Below are 19748 nucleotides of genomic sequence, written 5' to 3' on the forward strand. Positions count from 1 at the left end.
CCACCCCATGGGTCCTGTAACTAGAAGAGGTCAGGAAGCCCCCCGTCCTTCAGGCATTCCAGATTGCAGGGGCCTCCGGCAACCAAGAGGGCCATGTTTAGCTGAGTTCCATCTCCTGCTGAGAAAGTCAAGATCAGCCAAACCACATGCTGCGGTATCAGAGTCTCCGGTTATGAAAGGCGGCATCAGTGGGGTAGTGAAGGACAGGAGGAAAGGGCAGAGAGGCCACCAGTGTCCCTCTGGGAGGACAAACGTTTTGCATTGGCCAGCATGCCCCCATACTTTGGTGTTCTGACAACCCACCCACTTAATCAGCAAGAAATCAAGCCTTTCCTGTGATCCCCATGTCCAGTTCATCCTTTGCAAGTTCCTGGGTGGGGAGCAGAGTGGCTGTCACATAGACAAAGATGTAGGCTGCCCACCAGTGCCTACTTCTCCAACTTCAAGGTCCCCTGCTCCATCCACTGCTCCCCAGATGGCCTGGGCATCCCTGAACGTGGCCAGCCCTTTCCCCGTGAATCAGTTCCCTGTATGCAGTCCAGGTTGGTCAGAAAGGCCTGTGGACAATGTCTGAGCCCCAGTCGAGGCTGAGCTCCACCAGTTCCTGTGCCCTAAGGAAGTCAGGAGATGGGGCTGAGCGCCCAGCCTTCCGGAGGTCGGAGCCTGCTGCCTAGCAGATGACCACGAGGGAGCAGTGTGGAGCAGCTGGTAGGCCGGGCCGGCGGCTCCTGGCTGACCAGCCGGACAGGACTTTCCAACCTGAAATCCAACCGGAGGGAAGAGAAAACACACAGCCAGCGGCAACAGCCAACCCTGAGTGGCGGGGTGACAGATTACGCTTATTTCCCAAATGTCCTGTTATTGATAAGTAACTGATTACCAAATAAATTTTATTACTAAAATGAAAGAAAGAAGCCAGGACAGTAGATACCTGTTTTTCTGCATTATTTGTATCCAAATTCACACATTTGTCCAACTACAAAGATCCTGAACAGGCGCCACGAACCACTCCAGGACCGGCAGGGACTGCTTCAGGCAAGGAAGATTTGTACCCCTGGGAGCCGCTGTGCCCGTCTCCACCTGGGGTCCAGCGCAGCCCACCTGGGGTCCGGCAACCCTCACCTTGAGGACAGGTGTCTCTTATCCTGCGTCCAGTTATTTTGGTTGTGATGGAACTCCATTTTCTCTTGGAGATTAACAGCGCCTGCACTTTGTATGCTTGAGGACATTGCCAAGGGTGCTCTCTACCACTCCGCTCTTAACTTGTTTTCATAGCGACATTTCCCAAATTCTCAGTCATTTCACGTGAAGCCTTCCCAATTTCTCCATGGATCCACTTCAACCATGAAGACACTGGACACAGAGTGCCATGAGGACTGAATATAACGGCAAGGGCCTGCGCCTAGGGGCGGGTCCCACAGCAGGACACTGCTCTTGCTGCCAGACCCACCGCTGGACCCAGGGTTTCTAAGCACTGATGACTCCCAACCACTCAAGGTTCTTGTTATGGACAGGCTCACATGCCCATAGTTCATATGTTGATGCCGTAAACCCCGATATGGCTTAGAAATGGCACTTGGAAGGACATATTGGATTAGGGACTCACACTTTTGAAATGAGGTCATAAGTAAGTCCCTGATTCAATATGATGATGCATCCTTAGAAGAAGAGGAACAGATGCACGGTGCTGCACTCGCTCGCTCCCTCCTCTCTCTCTCTCTCTCTCTCTTTCTCTCTCCACATAAGCACAGCGGAAAGGCCATGTGAGGACACAGTGTCCACAAGCCAGGAAGCAGGCCTTCATCAGAAACCAGATTTGCCAGCACCTTGATCTTCAGCCTTCAGAACAGTGAGAGAATGAATGTCTGCCGTTTGAGCCCCCAGCCTGTGGTATCATGTGAGGCAGCCTGAGGTGGCACCTGCAGTTCTCTTAGGACCGTAGAGATGCTCACCCGGAACAGAGGCCACCGTGTCCATTGTCTGTGCAGGGCTGTTCTCACCCCTGCCCAGGGGTGCACCACAAACACCTGATGGTCTCATGCCGCCCCCAGTCACAAACACACACACCCCATCCATGAGCAGTAGAAATAAGCATCCAGGAAAGGAATCAGGGAGCTAATTCCTCTTCCTAATGCTAAGAATTGCTCAGAAATCCATGCACTTTTAACTCTCACATGTCTGGGGCTCTGACAGACCTCCCTCTCTGGATGGCAGCTGTGTGTGCTTCAACCTGTTTCAGCACAGTCAACCCACTCCCTGCTTCCCCTCTGCTCCTCATGGGCAGGACACCTCACAAGGACCCTCCCTCACCCTCTACCTTGAGGGCAGCCATAAGCAGTAGCCTGGGGCTTGGGGGATGGGAGCTGGGACCCCCCTACCTACCACTCTATGGGTGGTGGATCACCCCAGTTGGGGATAAGGCTGCAGGGAACACAGTGTTGGAGCCCCTTAAGCATGGCCGAGAAGAAGCACTTCATGGAGACACTCAGGCAGCAACATGGCAGGGGCTGTGTCTGGTGCTCAGGCTCCTACGTCCCAGAGAACCCAGAGGAAAGCAGGGCCGACCTCCCTGCCACGGGCTGCCTCTAGTCTACTCCATAGTCCCAGGAAAACAAGCTCTGCCCTTTCCCTTTGAGGGGCTGGTGGGGAAGGGAGCAGTCCCAGCCAAGAAGACACAAGTTGTCCTTCTAGGCTTGTGGGCCCCGAGGAATAGCTACCCCTCCTGCACCTCATTGGCCATTCTCCCTCTTCTCCTTCTCCCCTCAGGACAGCAGACATGTCTCCCTTGTCACCTGCTAGCAAACTGAAAGTCTCTCTCCTTCCTTCAGCAAGCACCCCTGGGAGACTTAATCTTCAGCAGACAAGCTCTTTGCTCACCCTGCACGGGGAGAATTCAAGAGGGCTTGGAAGTCACGAGGAAACCTGGCCCACGTGGGAGCTGGGGGTCCAGGGCCACCACATAAGTGTGAGCCCCCAACGTGAGAAAGAAGCAGCCACCTGTTGAACCAGGTATAAAAGGAGTCGAGAAACCTTGAGAAGTCTAGGTCCATCGCTGTGGGTTCACATGTCGGGAGAGTCAAGCGCATTGGGTTTTTGTTTGTGGTTTTCAATATTTTGTTTATTTGTTTTTCTGTTTTGTTTTGTTTTTGAGACGGAGTCTCGCTCCGTCGCCCAGGCTGGAGTGCAGTGGCACGATCTCGGCTCACTGCAACCTCCATCTCCTGGGCTCAAGCAATTCTCCTGCCTCAGCCTCCCAAGTAGCTGGGATTACAGGTGCCCGCCACCACACCAACTAATCTTTTGTATTTTTTAGTAGAGATGGGATTTCACCATGTTGGCCAGGCTGATCTCGAACTCCTGACCTCGTGATTCACCTGCCTCAGTCTCCCAAAGTGCTGGGATTACAGGCATGAGCCACCGTGCCTGGCCTAATTTTTTTATTTTGAATTTTTGTGGGTACATAGTAGGTGTGTATATTTATGGGGTACATGAGATGTTTTGATACAGGCATGCAATGCATAATAATCACATTATGAAGAATCGGAGTATTCATCCCCTCAAGCATTTATCTTTTGTGTTACAAACAATGCAATTATAGTTATTTTTAAATGTACAATCAAATGATTATTGACAGTAGTCACACTATTGTGCTATCAAATATTAGGTCTTATTTATTCTTTGTATTTTTTTGTACCTATTAACCATTTCCACCTTCCTCCCAACCCCACTATCCTTTCCAGCTTCTGGTAACCAACCTACTCTCTATGTCCAAGAGTTCAATTGTTTTGATCGTTAGATCCCACAAATAAGTGAAAACATGTGATGTTTGTCTTTCTGTGCCTGGCTTATTTCACTTCACATAAGGGCCTCCTTTTCCATCTATATTATTGCAAATGACAGAATCTCATTTTTTTAATGGCTGAAGAGTACCCCATTGTGTATATGTACCACGTTTTCTTTATCCATTCATCTGTTGATGGACACTTAGGTTGCTTCCAAATCTTGGCTGTTGTGAACAGTGCTGCAATAAACATGGGGGTGCAGATACCTCTTCAATATACTGGCTTCCTTTTCCTTTCTTTTGTGTATATACCCAGCAGCAGGACTGCTGAGTCACATGGTCACAGCACATTGTTGATGAGCACAGACTCGCAGAATGCAGGACACGGATGGTGTGGGGGGAGAACAGCTGCACTCTCGGGGTGTCCAACTCCTCTTCAATATCTTTCCCCTCACCTAATTCACAGCAATGGCTTCAAAGGAATAAGAAGGGGAGGGTGAGCTTAATGCCAGATCTTTTAATGACCTCCTCTTAAGCTTAAAAACGCAGTTTCAAAATCAAAGAGTCCTACAAAAAGAAATTATTTAAAGTAAGTTATGCAACATGTGCCCTTTGGAAAAACAGCACTGTCCTTAGAGTTATGCCCCCAGGATGGCGGGGACAGGCCCTACATCTGCAAACACATGTGCTCAGACCACCTGGCCCCTGCCAGAATCCCCCGCCCCGGCCATCTGCAAGTTTCCAGTCTTCGCAAAAATCCATTCAAGTCGGGAAAACATTACTCTCCCCGACAAGCTGGCTCCCCTCTATTCAGATCAGCTAAAAATCCTCTACCTAAGGATCCAGCCCCAAATATGCTGTATAAGGAAGTCCTCACCTCAAAATCTCCACTGCTCTATTTCTTACTAAGATTCCTGTGGACGAAGGACAGACAGAGCTCAGCGTCATCTCTCTGCACACTGACATAAATGCATATCTAATTGCTTCCTTTGGAACGACTAATCAGAAACTCAAAAGAATGCAATTGTTTGTCTCTTATCTACCTATGACCTGGAAGCCCCCTCCCTGCTTCGAATTGTCCCTCCTTTCTGGACCAAACCAATGTACATCTTATATATATTGATTCATGTCTCATGTCTCCCTAAAATGCGTAAAACTAAGCTGTGCCCTGACCACCTTGGGCATATGTCATCAGGACCTCCTGAGGCTGTCACAGGCATGTCCTTGACCTTGGCAAAATAAACTTCCTAAATTGATCGAGACTTGTCTCGGATACTCTTTGGTTTACAGTATGGTACCACATTTGTGTATCCATTCATCAATTGACAGACATATGGGTTGCTTCCAGTGTTTGACAATGGTGAATAATACTGCTATGAACATTTGTGTATATGCCTTTCTGGGGCATATGTTTTCAGTTCTCTTGGGTATATATATATATATATATATGGAATTGCTAGACCACATGAAAACATTTAACTTTTTAAAGAAACCACTAAACTGTTTTACAAAGACGCTGCATCATGTTACAATCCCAGCAGGAATACAGATGTTCCAGAGGCTCCACATCCTCACCAATACTTGTTATTAACAGTCTTTCTCATTCTATCCATGCTAGTGGCAGGGAGGTGGTATCTCACAGTGCTTTTGATTTGCATTTATTTGATAACTACTAACGTTCAGCACTTCTTCACGTACTTTTTGACCACTTGTGTATTTTCTTTGGAGAACTGTCTACACAGATCTTTTTTAAAATTGTGGCAAAATGCTCATAACATAACACCATCCTAACCATTTTAGTGTGCAGTTCAGCAGTGGTAAGTATATCTGCACTGTTGGGCAACACATCTCCAGAACATTTTCATACCCACTAAATTCGTGCCCCATTTCCCCTCCCCCTGCTCTTGGCAACCACCAGTCTACCATTTCCATGCATTCAACCACCTGCTCATGAGTGCAATGAGCAACTCTATTCAATCCCCTAGTGTGATGATCCTATATAAAACATGTCCATTTTATTATGGAACTCTTTGGGGCACCAATCTCTGTTAGAGCATTTCTCCAATATCACCCAAGATATTATGAGTATTTCAGGTTTTAAGACTACTGTATGGCCAGGCACAGTGGCTCATGCCTGTAATCACAGCACTTTGGAAGGCTGAGGCAGGGGGATCACTTGAGCCCAGGAGTTCAAAACCAACCTGGGCAACATGGCAAAACGCCTTCTCTACAAAAAATACAAAAATTAGCTGAGCATGGTGGTGCATACCTGTAGTCCCAGCTATCCAGGAGGCTGAGGTAGGAGGACTGCCTGAGCCCAGGAGGTAGAGGCTGCAATGAGCTGAGATCTCACCACTGCACTCCAGCCTTGGTGACAGAGCAAGACTTTGTCTCAAAAAAAAAAAAAAATTGACTATTTTATGTCCTTCAATCAATCATAAGAACAATTTCAATAAATGTTCAATAGCAAGCTAGTAATTGCCCCTCAGGTGGGAACTCCCTAGTCCACAGGTAAATTGGCCCTTCAGGCAATATTAATTGGACACATTAATGGGAACGAGCAAGATTACCCAGGCCCACAAAGGGTGCTAATTTCAACAGTGCAGAACAGAGGCTGCAGTGCCGGCACCAAAGTCTCTGAACAATGGCCTCTTGTGGGACACGGACTGAGGCTTATGGCACCAGCCTGTGAGCACACCCCGGCCATACATGAGTTAGATCCATCTCTGTCTTGGGCGCCTCTTCACCAGGAGGATTAAAGAACAATATCCAGGGTGCTGTCAAAGTGCCGGGCCTCCTTCTCCTAACTCAGATACTCTTAGGGTGACATGGGGGATGGAGAGCTAAGGTGTCCGTCATTAAAGCGAGGCTCAGCCTCACCTCAGAGGGATACTCATGATCCCCCTTCACCTCCCAACACCCGGGTCGCAGCACAGGCCGATCGTCCTGTGTTTTGCCAGGGTCGGCTGCTCCTTCCGGCAGGCAGGAGCTTCCACCGCTGAGCATGTCGCCTGGTGGGGGCACGGCTCACCCGGTCCGAGGGCGTCTCCAAAGGCCCGTCACTCGTCACATGTGTGACTACCTTCAGGGTGTACTGTGCATGTTTAACACCCAGCTGCAGGAGGAGCCGCTACTTAGAAGTGTTTTCTGATTTCTGCTCTGTGAATACTCCCCCATGGGCCATTTCAGGCCCGTTTCCTACTATGGGTGGGAGGCCGAAGAAAGGTTCGCAGGAGAGCCCTAGGAGCTGTCCCCACCTAGGATCTCCTCCACCCATCCACAGAGTCAGAACACGTTTGTCCCAAGGGCAGGCACAAGGGCTGGGATAGAGAAAGCCCCCAGTAATACAATCGAGTGAATGAATGAGTGCACGCCCCAGAAACAACACTAACAAAAGTGTTAAAGGTTCTAGTGCTATTAGAACTGAACTTGGGGTCAGCTATTTAGAGACACGCCAACAGGAATCAGATGCATTCTGTCTGGAGGTGGGCTATGGGGGACTGAGGGAGGGAGAAATCGCCCTCTCTAGGCACATGCTCCTCAGCCTTGGGACACCTACTCACCTTCTCCATTTGTTTGGGGACCAGAAGCCACTCAAGTCTGCAAGGAAGAGATAAATGTGGGCCCTGTGTGGACACCCCCTCCCTGCGTGCCCTCTGATGGTGAAAATGTTTCTCTGAATAGATGTGGTCCTGGCTTTCCCGGCTGAAGGTCTCCGGTGGAGACGTTAAATAGGCAAGGCACAATTCTGAGGAGGACTGGCCTGAACCCCCGTCTTGCCCAGTGGGATGCCCCCAAGTGTTCAAGGATTCATGGTGGGACTGGGCCCCTCCTCCTGATGGAGCAAAGCCCTTGGTGAATTACACAGGACTGGACTAAACCCACTGACACAGGAATTTGCCATTTAGTTTAATTCAACCCTTGCTTGGAAACAGGAGCTCTTGCCATAGCAACGGTGGAATCACAAGATTCCCTGCCCACTCCACACGCGCAGCACAGTTACCAGAGCCAAACTGTGGTAGGAGAGAAAGAGAATTTCAACAGGAAAATAAAACATCAGCTCTGATTCTGCCAGCTAGCTTTAAGATTAATAAGGTATTTAAGATTTTCCCATGTACAGGCCTCAACGTTCTTCCTGCACAGTGGAGGCATCTTCCAAAGCACCTACAGCTCCAAGCTCTGATCATTTGAAAGCATCAAAACAGGGCCAGGAGCTGTGGCTCACACATGTAATCCCAGCACTTTGGGAGGTCGAGGCGAGTGGATCACCTGAAGGTCAGGAGTTCGAGACCAGCCTGGACAACATGGTGAAACCCCCGTTGCCTGGGCGACAGAGCGAGACTCCATCTCAAAAAACAAAACAAAACAAAAACCAGTATTGGGCTCTTCCTGTTAAATCTGAGATTCTCTGAAGCTAACCAAATGAACCAAGCATTTACATAATGTTTGCTGCGTGCTGGATGCTCTTCTAAAAAGTCTGCATATATTCACAATCCATCTATTCCCCCAACAACCTTATGAGATAGGTGTGATAATTATCTCCATTTTACAAATGAGGAAACTGAGGCATGATAAGGTAAACAAACTGGCCCAGGAGTTTGCATTTAAATAAAGAATTCAAACCTAGTACATCTCCATATTCTATTCACCAAAAAGAAAAGTACATCTTTGAAAATTAAAAACAAGTAAAACCTGCCAGGCATGGTGGCTCACGCCTGTAATCCCAGCACTTTGGGAGGCCAAGGCCTGGGGATCGCTTGAGGTCTGGAATTTGAGATCAGCCTGGCCAACATGGTGAAATCTCATCTCTACAAAAATGCCAAAATTAGCCAGGGATGGTGGCGCGTGCCTGTAATCCCAGCTTTTTGGGAGGCTGAGGCAAGAGAATCACTTGAACCTGGGAGGCAGAGGTTGCAGTGGGCCGAGATCACACACCGGCACTCCAGCCTGGACAACAGAGCCAGACTCTGTCTCAAAAATAAAAATAAAAATAAAAAAATTAATTAATTTAAAAAAATAAAAACAAGCAAAACCAAGTGTGACACCCTATGAAAAACCACCGAGTACACTGCAAACTACGCAGGTGGGTGGACGAAGCCCTGAATGGGCATGGAGGTTTGCAGACATGAGGCACCCGGCAGAGGTCTGCAGAAAAGACAGCACGTTGCTGGGAATGGCAAGATCCGGGGGCAAAAAGTGCAGAAGAAATAGCATACAAAAAACAATCTCTGCAAATAACCTAAATAAAATATTAGCAAATCTAATTCTAAAACTCATTAAAATAATAATAAATCATGGCCAAATAGAATTTATCCCACAGGAATGCAAGGAAAATTCAAATTAAGAATCTATTAACATAATTCACTATATTAATAAGTCAAAGAAGAAAAACCACATAATTGTCTGCATACAGCTAAAATGGCACTTTAAAAATTCAGAATTCCTGATTAAATTTTTAAAACACTTAATAACAGTAAGTGCATATTATGATACAAAGCATATCTTAAACCAAAAATAAGTATTAAACTTGATACCAAAACACCAGACATATTTTCATTATGTCTCTGCCATTATTAAATGTCGATTTAAGGCAAGAGAAAAACCGAAGAGATTAGAAATTATACAAAGGAAGGCAAAATTGAAAGATGGCACCTCCATGTGCTTGGGAAATCCAGATACAACTGAAATGCCTTAAAAACAATAAGGTTGCTGGCAAGAAACTACATGCTACACAGAACTTCTTTTCTATACATAAAGTTTGAAGGAAGAAAAAAAAGGAAGAAAGGATTATCTTTACAATGGCAACAGCAACAACATATGTGAAAAGTTACAAGCCATGCAGACTTGTATGGAAAAAACATTAAAACTCCAGCAAGTGGGCCAGGCATGGTGGCTCACGCCTATAATCCCAATATTTTGGGAGGCCAAGGCAGGAGGACCACTTGAGACCAGGAGTTTGAGACCAACCTGGGCAACATGGTGAAACCCAGTCTCTACAAAAAAAATACAAAAAAATTATCCTGGTGTGGTGGTGCATGCCTGTATTCCCAGCTACTCAGGAGGCTGAAGTGGAAACATCACTTGAGCCTGAGAGGTTGAGGCTGCAGTAAGCCATGATTGTGCCACTGTACTCCAGCCTGGGTGAGAGTGAGGCGTTGTCCAAGAAAAAAAAATACATCAAGAGATGGAAAACAAAATTTGAACAAAAGATAACTCGGATCTTCTTGTTGGATCGAAGCCTCCATAATGTAACCAAGTGGGTTCTCATCAAACCATATTATAAATGAATGTGGAATGAATGTGCACTCATGTAAAAACAACAGGATTCTCTTCTGAACTACATACTGACACTTAGCTTATTGCAGAAAAACTAAACACGTGAGAATACCCAAGGAAGTTCTGCAAAAGAAGAGAAAACAGGGAAGATTTGCTCTACCAGATGATAAAACATTATAATGATACAGAAATTCAAATAGCTTGATAGGACAAACAGATTGATGGACTACATGGAAAGACCAGAAAGAGGCCCAAGTATAAACATAAATATGGAAAGATAACGCCAGATGCAGGTGACTCTTAGAGTTTGAGGTTGTGGCCCCCAGTGCTGAACCCCTGGGGGGCCCAGTGTCCCCTCAGTCTTTTCAATGGCACCAGGCCTGCCTCTCACCCTCCCCGGTGCGGAGCTGGGTCCATGGCTGTCTGGCCGGGGACGACACCCCCCGGCTGTCTCTACTCAGGTACAGCCATGTGACCAAGTCTTGGCCAGAGAGAGGAAAGCTGAAGTTCTGAGTGTGGATCCCCCTGTGCCATCCCATTCAGTAGCCACTAGCCACATGTGCGCGTTTAAATTTAAATTTAAATTAATTAAAATAAGACATTGTTAAAGATGCAGTTAGTTGTACTAGCCATATTTCTTGTGCTCAGATAGTCGCATGTGCCTGTGGCTGCAGTGTTGGGCTATAGGGAATTCTGTGTACTTGATCATCTCTAACTTAAAAGCAAGTCACTTCCCCTGGGTATCCCCTAGCCCAGCCTGGCTCCACCCACAGTAGTAACCATCTGTGGTCACACAGTAAGAACACGACCTTAGGGGCAGGGCTGGGACTGGATGAGGCAAGCTACGTACCTAGGTTGCAAAATTTAAGGAGGGACTGGCACCCAGCATCACCCAAGTGAGGGCCCCCCTGAATTCTGAGCATCAATGCCTCCTTCAGCTCAGGCTCATCTTGGTCCTGCTGTAGGGAGTGGAGAGCAACCCGATGCAGAGAGCCCAGGGGTTGGCCTGGAGTCTGGGCTGCTCCCCACACAGAGAAGAAAGGCCCAAGTACTTAAGTCACAGCTCAAGGCCCTTGTGGTATAAGTGAGAGATTAGTGCCTTACATATTAGTGTCTTACTGTATTAGTGGGAGAAAGACAGATTATTCCCTAAGTCAGGATGGGACAACTGGCACACTGTTTAGAAAAACAGAGATGAATCGCTTTTTTTACTCTTTATCAATTCATCTTCAAGTTAATTGTAGTCCAACAAAAGTCCTGGTTGGCATATATACGAGGACATTTATTGCAGTAATAGTTAAAGACTGGCATCAATTCTATCAACCAAGGACTGTAGAGAATAAATTATAATATACCCACTTTAACATGCTGCATAGACATTAAAAAGAATTCAAGGCCAGGTGCGGTGGCTCACACCTGTAATCCCAGCACTTTGGGAGGCTGAGGTGGGCAAATCATGAAGTCAGGAGTTCGAGATCAGCCTGGCCAACATTGTGAAACGCTGTCTGAACTAAAAATACAAAAATTAGCTGGGGATGGTGGCAGGCGCCTGTAATACCAGTTACTCAGGAGGTTGAGGCAGGAGAATCCATTGAACCTGGGAGGCAGAGGTTGCAGTGAGCCTAGGTTGCACCATTGCACTCCAGCCTGGGCAACACAGCAAGACCCCCCCAGAAAAAAAATAATTCAATAAGTCAGCAAATAGGTATAGAGAATCTACTATGTACCAGTTCTATCAACCAGGCAGATGGAATTTCTGTGCTCAAGGAAGTCACAGTCTGCCTGTGGAGAAAGAAAACATATTAGATGATAGATAGATAGATAGATAGATAGATAGATAGATAGATAGATAATAGAAAGATGATAGAGATAGATAGATAGATAGATAGATGATAGATAGATAGATAGATAGATAATAGAAAGATGATAGAGATAGATAGATAATAGATTAGATAGAAAGATAGATAACATACCACTTTCAATAGCATCAAAAGTAATAAAATACTTAGGAATAAATGTAACTAAAAAGATGAAAGACTTGACCACTGAAAACTACAAGACTTTGATGAAAGAAGTTCAGTAAGTGGTGCTGGGAAAACCAGAAAAAAATGAAACATGCAAAAGAATGAAATGTGTCCTTTGTCTACACCATACACAAAAATCAACTCAAAATGGATTAAAGATTTGAACATAAGACCTGAAACTGTAAAACTCCTAGAAGAAAACATAAGGGATTGGCCAGGTGAAGTGGCTCACGCCTGTAATCCCAGAACTTTCGGAGGCCGAGCTGGGTGGATCACCTGAGGTCAGGAGTTTGAGACCAGCCTGGCCAACATGGCGAAACCCTGTCTCTACTAAATACAAAAATTAGCCGGGTGTGGTGTCACATGCCTGTAGTAGCAGCCACTCGGGAGGCTGAGGCAGGAAAATCTCTTGAACCCAGAAGGCGGAGGTTGCCATGAGCCGAGTTCACACCACTGCACTCCAGCCTGGGTAAGAGACCGAGACACCATCTCAAAAAAAAAAAAGAAAAGAAAACATAAGGGAAATCTTCATGACATTGGCCTTGGCAATGATTTAACGGATCTGGCACTAAAAGCACAGATAACTAAAGCAAAAATAGACAAGTGGGATTACATCAAACTAAAAAGCTTCAACACAGCAAAGAAAACAATCAACAGAGTGAAAAGGCAACCTATGCAACGGGAGAAAATATCTGTAAACCATATATCTGATAAGGAGCTAATTTCCAAAGTATATAAGGAATCCATACAACTCAATAGCAAAAAAAAAAGAAAAACCTAATAACTCAATTAAAAATGGGATTAGGACTTGAATAGACACTTCTCCAAAAACATACAAATGGCTAACAGGTATATGAAAAGATGTTCAACATCACTACTTATCAGGGAAATGCAAATCAAAATCATAATGAGATACCACCTCACACTTGTTAGAATAGTCATTATTAACAACAACAAAAATACAAGTGTTGGCTGGGCATGGTGGCTCATGCCTGTAATCCCAGCACTTTGGGAAGCCAAGGCGGGTGGGTCACCTGAGGTCAGAAACTCAAGACCAGCCTGGCCAACACGGTGAAACCCTGTCTCTACTGAAAATACAAAATTAGCCAGGTGTGGTGGCTGGCACCTGTAATCCCAGCTACTCGGGAGGCTGAGACAAGAGAATTGCTTGAATCTGGGAGGCAGAGGCTGCAGTGAGCCGAGATCATGCCACTACACTCCAGCCTGGGTGAGACAGAGCAAGAGTCCATCTCAAAAATTAAAAAAAATTTAAAATTAAAATACAAGTGTTGGAGAGGATGTGGAATAATTGGAACCCTTGTACCCTGCTGGTGGCAATGCAAAATGATGCAGCTGCTATGGAAAACAATATGGAACAATTCCTCAAAAAATTAAAAATAGAACTCTCATATGATCCAGCAATCCTACTTCTGGGTATTTATCCAAAAGAATTGAGATTAGGATCTCGGAAAGATACCTGCAGTCCCATGTCCCCTGCAGCATTATTCACAATAGCCAAGATGGAAAAATAACCATCATGTCCATCGACAGATGAGTGGATAAAACATGTGGTACACACATACAATGGAATATTATCCAGCCTTACAAAAGAGGGAAATCTTGCCATTTGTGACAACACAAATTAAGCTTGAGGATATCATGCTCAGTGGAATAAACCACGTGCATAAGGACAAATACTGCATGATTCCACTTATAGGAGGTGTCTAAAGTAGTCAAACTCACAGGAATAGAGAGTAGAATGGTGATTCCCAGAGGCTGGGGGAGGAGAAAATGGGAGGTTGCTACTCAATGGATATGACGTTTCATCTATGCCACATGAATAAGTTCTAGAGATCTGCTCCAAAACATTGTGCCTATAGTTGGCAACACTGTATTGTCAACTAGAAATCTGTTAAGAGAGATCTTATATGAAGTCTTCTTACCAAAATAAAATCAAAATAAGAATCAAAAGATCTAAAGAAAAAGAAATATCAGTAAATGTATAATAGACAGATGGTTGACAGAGATAAAGATAGATGAGAAAGAGAAAGGTAAATAAAAGATAGATAATAGATTAGACAGATTAATAGACAGATACAGCTGGGCACAGTGGCTCACGCCTGTAATCCCAGCACTTTGGGAGGCTGAGGCGAGTGGATCACCTGAGGTTGGGAGTTCAAGACCAGCCTGACCAACATGGAGAAATCCCGTCTCTACTAAAAATAAAAAATAAGCTGGGTATGGTGGCACATGCCTGTAATCCCAGCTACACCAGAGGCTGAGGTAGGAGAATCACTTGAACCCGGGAGGCGGAGGTTGCAGTGAGCTGAGATCGCGCCACTGCACTCCAGCCTGGGCGACAAAAGTGAAACTCCATCTCAAAAAATAAATAAATAAATACATACGTACATACATACATACATACATACATAGTACATATATACATGATAGATAATAGATGACAGATAAATAGATCATAGCTATAAATGGACGATAGATAGATAGATAGATAGATAGATAGATAGATAGACAGACAACATCAGAGAAGGGCTTTTTTTTTTTTTTTTTGAAATGGAGTTTCGCTCTTGTCCCCCAGGCTGGAGTGCAATGGTGCAATCTCAGCTCACTGCAACCTCTGCCTCCTAGGTTCAAGCGATTCTCCTGCCTCAGCCTCCCGAGTAGCTGGGATTATAGACACGTGCCACCACACCCGGCTAATTTTTTTATTTTTAGTAGAGACAGGGTTTCACCATGTTGGCCAGGCTGGTCTCAAACTCCTGACCTTAAGTGATCCACCCACTTCAATCTCCCAAAGTGCTAGGATTACAGGTGTGAACCACCGTGCCCGGCCCAGAGAAGGGCTTTGATGAAACTCAAACATGCTAGAAGTCAGGTGCCATTTTTGAATGGGAGGGTCAGGGAAGGATCTTCTGAGGAGATATTTCAGCAGAGGTGTGAACAGTTGGAAAGAGTGATGACTGCAAAGAGGTGGGGAAGAGTGCTCCGGAGAGAATGCCCAGCCAGCCACAAGCTCTTGAGAGGAGAGGGTGATGTGTCTGGAGGGGAGAAAGGGAGGTGCAGAGAAATAGAGGAGCAGCAGGGTGGTTGGGAGAGGACTGGGCTTTAGTCTAAAGGCACTGAGAAGCAGCAACACCACATGATCCAATTTAAATCTCAGAAGGCTTATTTGAGTGGCTGCGTGAACAAAGCATTATAGGGAGTCAGGAGTGGATATTGGGAATCCAGCGGAGAGCCCACTGTGACCGCGCAAGTGAGAGGTTGAGGGGTGCGAGGAGGGTGGGAGTGGGCAGTTCGAGATAGATGCCTCCTAAAGCACCAGGTATGGGACGTGAGGAAGAGCAGGCACTGGAGATGACTCCACAGCTTTTGACCTGAGCTACGGGAAGTCAGGAGAAGAACTAATGTATGAATATAAAGTAATCAGCAACAGATGCTGTGACGTGAGAAATTCAGGGTGCAGAAAAGTTAGAATAGAAAGTTGCCAAGTGCACACAAGTGTGTGTGTACACACATGTGTGAGCACACACATGTGTGAGCATGCATGTGCACGAGCATACATGTGTATGTCTGTTCATTGTGTCCATTACCACAAACAGGAATCAAGTCGGTCTATCTCTGTATTCTGACCCCAGACCCCATATGTGGTAAGCCCTCAGTCTGTTTATTTTATTTTTATTTTTATTTTTATTTTTATTTTTATTTTTGAGATGGAGTCTCGCTCTGTCGCCAGGCTGGATTGCAGTGTCATGATCTCGGCTCACTGCAACCTCTGCCTCCTGGGTTCAAGCTATTCTCCTGCCTTATCCTCCCGAGTAGCTGGGACTACAGGTGTGTGCCACCATGCCCAGCTAATTTTTGTATTTTTAGTAGAAATGGGGTTTCACCAAGTTGGCCAGGATGGTCTCGATCTCTTGACCTTGTGATCCACCTGCCTTGGCCTCCCAAAGTGTTGGGATTTTGTCAATAAGCAAAATTTCCTCTGCCTTCTGTCCTACTATTCGTATTTCTCTTAATGCCTCACTACAATTTTTTTTTTTTTTTTGAGACAGAGTCTTGCCCTGTCACCCAGGCTGGAGTGCAGTGGCACAATCTCAGCTCACTGCAACCTCCACCCCCCGGGTTCAAGTGATTCTCCTACCTCAGCCTCCTAAGTAGCTGGTATTACAGGCCACGCCACCATGCCTGGCTAATTTTTGTATTTTTAGTAGAAATGGGTTTTCACCATGTTGGCCAGGCTGGTCTCGAACTCCTGACCTCAAGTGATCCACTCACCTTGGCCTCCCAAAGTGCTGGAATGAGCCACGGCTCCCAGCCTCTTTAGTACAATTTAAATTGCTTTTCTTTCTTTCTTTTTTTATTTTTTATTTGAAAGTTAAGAGAAATGAAGGGCCTGATGGATTTTCACAAAGTGAACATACTTGTGTAACCAGCACCTAGATGGAGATGCAGACCACCTCCAGCACTCCCAGCCACCCCCAGCCGCACCCTGGGGTGCCCTTTGCATTTCTCACCACCTCTCCACCGAGAGTGAGCACTATCTGACTTTTAACAAACACAGATCAATTTTCTCTGCTTTTGTATTTTCTATCAATGGAAACATATAGTATGTACTCTGTGTGTCTGGCTCCTTTTCCTCCATGTTAATTGTTATTCATCTCTATTGCATGTAGTTGTAGGTTGTCCCTGTGTAGTATCCTGTTGTGTAAATATACTACAAATGATTTATGCATTCTACTTCTGAGGGGTGATGGAGCTATTCCCAGTCAGGACCTGTTACAACTAGTGCTGCTATGCACATTCCTGGTCGTGTCTTCGGGTAACATAGGATCTGTTGGGAATACATCTTGGAACTCCTAGATGTGCAATTTTTCAGCTTTAGGACCATCAGCCAAATTCATTTTCTCAAATGGCTGTATGAGTCTACATCCCCACCAGCAGCACAGAGACTTCCAGTTATTCCACCTCTTCTCCTGAGCTTGGCTTTCCCACCTTTAGGATCAGAGTCCTTCTGGTGGGTGTGCACCAGTGTCACGTCACGGCTGGTGTGGTTGGTTTCTAATCCTCTGGGGGGAGGTTCTCGGCACATTGGGATTACTGTCCACGCAAGGCTCCCCTCTTGTTATTGGCGCTTGCTTATTTATGCCCCTTCGTATCCCCACACCCCTACCTTTCCCCCTCCTCCAGCATTAGGAGTTCAATCTAAGGCTTTTATTGTGTAGACTGGTTTGTGTGTGTCATTGTCCCATGTATTAGTCAGGGTTCTCCTAGAGGGACAGAACTAATTAGACAGATGATAGGCAGATAGAAGATAGATAGATAGGTAGATAGACAGATAGATAGTAGATAGTAGATAGATTGATCAATAGATTGATAGATAGATGATGGATAACGAGGAATTTATTAAGTATTAATTTACACAATCAGAAGGTTCCACAACAGGCTGTCTGCAAGCTAAGGAGCAAGGAGAGCCAGTCCCGGTCCCTAAACTGAAGAACTTGGAGTCTGATGTTTGAGGGCAGGAAGCATCCAGCATGGGAGAAAGATGTAGGCTGGGAGGCTAGGCCCGTTCCATCTCTTCACGTTTTTCTGCCTGCTTTATATTCCCTGGCGCTAATTAGGTGGTGCCCACCTGACTAAGGTGACTGCCTTCCCTAGCCCACTGACTCAAATGTTAATCTCCTTTGGCAACACCCTCACAGACACACCCATGATCAATGTTGCATCCTTCAGTCCAATCAAGTCAACACTCAGTATTAACCATCACACCCCATGTGTGGGGTTTTCTTGTGTGTGTACGTATATTTTTAATTGCATCAAGATAATGTTGCACACCTATGTCATGTATCATCTTGTGTTTTGGTTTCCTCCCCCAGGGCAGTGCTCTCAATATCCATCCCTGCTGCTATGGGGTCAGATTCCAGGTCTCAGCCCAAGGCCACTCCTCTCTACTCTACGCTGTGATGCTGGAAATGAGAACCTATAGTTACATTCAACATTCCCAGGCTCGTTGTCTGCAGCTTCCTAAATCTTCTTTCTTTTTTTTAGAGACTGGGTCTTACTATGCTGCCCAGGCTAGACTTGGACTCAAACTCCTGAGCTCAAGCGATCTCCAACCTCAGCATCCAGAATAGCAGGGATTTACAATGCACAGCACTGCACCTGGCCTGTGTCTTCTTTGCTCTCGAACCTTGCATAGCCAAGATACTTCTGCATGCTCTTCTCTCTGTTTGTCACAGGTAGTGCAGTTTCCCTTTTCTATCTGATTCTGTTACACTTCATAAACATCTAGTCCCCTGCACTCTAGACGCTGCATCCAACATGTAGATCTCTGCGTTCGTGGACACCCAGGCCCCTCCAATTCCAGAGATGCCCCGGCGATCCATTTCTCCGATGACAAGCGAGGTTTAGCATCTCCTCGTGGGGGTGTCAGCCTTTCCATCTCTTTTCTGTGGCTTGCCAGTTTGTGCTTTTGTCTAGTATTGGGTAGGAGTTCCAACAAGCAGAAGGGCTGAAGGGACAATGACAGGATCTGAAGGGAGAACCTCCCGCTGGCAGAAAGATGCCTCCACATCCAGAGGTCCAGGAAGGGCTGTCTTGCAAAAGTGACCAGGCCTTTTTTCATCATCTTCACTGAGGACAGAATTTACTGGGAATTGTTTAAACTGCTGCCTAAGGATGTGTATTAGGTTCCTGATGATAAAAGACAGGAAGACTCTGCAATTATTCCCAGGGAAAACTACAGACCTCCTTCCATGAGCCCCACTAGATCCTGAGGCCATGCAGCAGGGCCAGGACAGGGTAGGCTATGAAAATTAATCCGAAAAGGTTTTAGAGACCCTCCAGACACTCACATCCTGTGTTTACATATGTCCCGTTTCAGCCAAACCTTTTACATTCTCAGGACAGGCTGACTTCATAAAACCTGCCACTTGGTGGCTTTGCTCTGTTTGAGAAGTGGAAATGGCCAGGAAGGGTGCCGGCCTGTCCTGAAAGATGGACACACACACTCTTTCTACTGAGGCCATTTGTTTTGCAATTTCAGGGTAGAGGGACTTACTGGTCGTGATTGTTCTGAAGTGTGGGATTTAAACAAACTGGGCAAGTAGAATGAGGCTCTGACCACATGCAGTGCATGAAGTGTGGATTCTGTGCTCAGAGTCTGGCTCAGGGACCTGCTGCAGTAGCTGGCCACCTAGGCCCTCGAATCCCCATTCAAGGGACAGGCCTACGGATGGCAGGGATGAGGTCAAGCAAGTAAACGTGCTTGGTAGCGAGGAAGCCCTTTGCAATTCGATTTGCTGTTGTTGCTATTGGAGGGGCAAGTACCAGAGGCTGGCTGGTCATGAAGGACAGATTCTCGTAAGGGGCAAAGCTCTGGGTCTCAGGGGACAAGCTCCTGTTGCAGCCTCCTCTCTGGGCTGTCATTAGAGCCCAGCATCATGGGTGCCTAGAATTAGCTTTCAGCCTCCAGAGAGCTGCTGCTATTCCTGGTGGCATAGATCATACTTGCCATGTTACCTGTAGTCCACAGGCCATGAGCAGGCCTCCTCCCGGGCCTGAGCACATGCCGTCCCAACAGAGAAAAGGCACCAAGCTCCTTGTCCCCATCCCTCCAGAGGCCACCTGGAAGTGGAAGCAAACAAGAG

At 46.2% G+C, this 19748-nt stretch overlaps 1 protein-coding gene across 1 annotated transcript in view; it reads right to left on the bottom strand.

The window, feature by feature from the left end:
• Positions 1 to 3452: 3452 nt before the first annotated feature.
• Positions 3453 to 19748, bottom strand: part of NXNL2 (nucleoredoxin like 2) — a 40017-nt gene continuing 23721 nt past the window's right edge. Inside the window, exon 2 of the mRNA XM_054502186.2 lies at positions 3453 to 4253. Within this exon, the coding sequence (XP_054358161.1) occupies positions 3959 to 4253 (295 nt within the window). The 3' untranslated portion in view covers positions 3453 to 3958. The remainder of the gene's footprint in view (positions 4254 to 19748) is intronic.

Source organism: Pongo pygmaeus, chromosome 13 (assembly GCF_028885625.2).
Source record: "Pongo pygmaeus isolate AG05252 chromosome 13, NHGRI_mPonPyg2-v2.0_pri, whole genome shotgun sequence".
Lineage (NCBI taxonomy): Eukaryota > Metazoa > Chordata > Mammalia > Primates > Hominidae > Pongo > Pongo pygmaeus.